The 1269-nt window shown below is 35.0% G+C and overlaps 1 protein-coding gene across 1 annotated transcript; it reads right to left on the minus strand.

Annotated features, from left to right (window-relative positions):
- Nucleotides 1-299: 299 nt before the first annotated feature.
- On the minus strand, nucleotides 300-1269 carry LOC131802954 (uncharacterized). The gene has a single exon (XM_059123780.1). It carries the CDS (start codon nucleotides 1159-1161, stop codon nucleotides 736-738), a length of 426 nt encoding a protein of 141 aa, XP_058979763.1. The 5' UTR covers nucleotides 1162-1269; the 3' UTR covers nucleotides 300-735.

Consider the following 1269-nt stretch of genomic DNA (forward strand, 5'->3'; position numbering starts at 1 on the left):
CAAATTAAGAAATCTGTAATCGTTGCACCAGCTTGCCTTTGTAACTGTACCATGCATTCTCCCTTGGTTTTGTATGTATACGTAAACAAACATCAGCTGACCGGCATTTATATTCATTTAAGGTTTAAATCTAGACACACAAGTTGAAACCACTAAATCTATTAAGCCCAGAGGGTTAATTGTCAATACTATAAACCTTAAAGTTAATCCGCACAAAGATTTCTACGTAAACGTATTTTTATAACTAATTTTTTAAACAAAAAGTAAGGTTATGTTAAACAAAATATAATCTCTTTTATTTTATTAATAATTATATTAAGAATGTTAAGAACTAGAATATACCCTCCTTCTCCCGCCCACGCACCATAATACTATAGGAACTTTTTCGGATCACAGTTAGTTTGTAGCCTTATCGCTTAAGATGCAAGTACGTAAAAAGCTTAAAGTCATGGCTTGGCATATTAATGTCATATTATAAGGGAAATGGCAAAACAATAGAGACAGTCTCATTTTCTAGATCGAATATGGCAACCCTTTTCCAAGGAACTCAATTTGTCATCCATCAAACAAAAATTATTTGCATGTCTAAAAAGTTTACGTATGACGAGTGGCACATTTTACATAAATAATCTTTCATATTCGACGGCAGGATTTTAGTGCGACAAAATATGCCCAGCCATGACTTCAAGCTTCTTATGTACTTACACCTTTACTATCCAAACCCCTGAGACATTTTTAGGTGGTCTTCTCATCTTCAGCATAACCGAACAATTTCTTAAGCATATTATAGATAATCATTTGGCGGGTAACTTCAGCTTCATATTTCATGTAATCCTTGATGCGTTGTTCCTTATACAACAAATCCAAAAGGTCGAATAACTCAATTTCCAATTTCCGCATATTCACATCCAGTTGCGGCGAATGGGTGCCCGAAAACAAGGCTTGCATATAAATGTTGGATATTTTGGCCAAGCACTCGTCCAATTTGTTGAGGGTAACATCATCTGGGCTGTGCGAAAGATTAACAGGTCCTGACAATTTTGGTGAGGGGCGATAATTTCCATAGTCCATGTCATCATCATCATTCAATGCACTGGCGGTCGATAAATAAACCACCGATAAAGTGACTGCAAATATAAACGATTTCGAGAAAGCCAACATTTTATTGCGTTTTATTTATTGCTTCTTCTTTTTTGCGATATACCGAAACGCCTGAATCGAAAAAACTGCGTTTTTATGATTTTTATTTAAATACAGAATTGAGCTATT

This window comes from Musca domestica, unplaced genomic scaffold, assembly GCF_030504385.1.
Source record: "Musca domestica strain aabys unplaced genomic scaffold, Musca_domestica.polishedcontigs.V.1.1 25, whole genome shotgun sequence".
NCBI lineage: Eukaryota > Metazoa > Arthropoda > Insecta > Diptera > Muscidae > Musca > Musca domestica.

Bases quoted from the DNA above. Each gene is read 5' to 3' on its own strand.
- LOC131802954 (XM_059123780.1), bottom strand. From the start codon at position 1,161: ATGTTGGCTTTCTCGAAATCGTTTATATTTGCAGTCACTTTATCGGTG.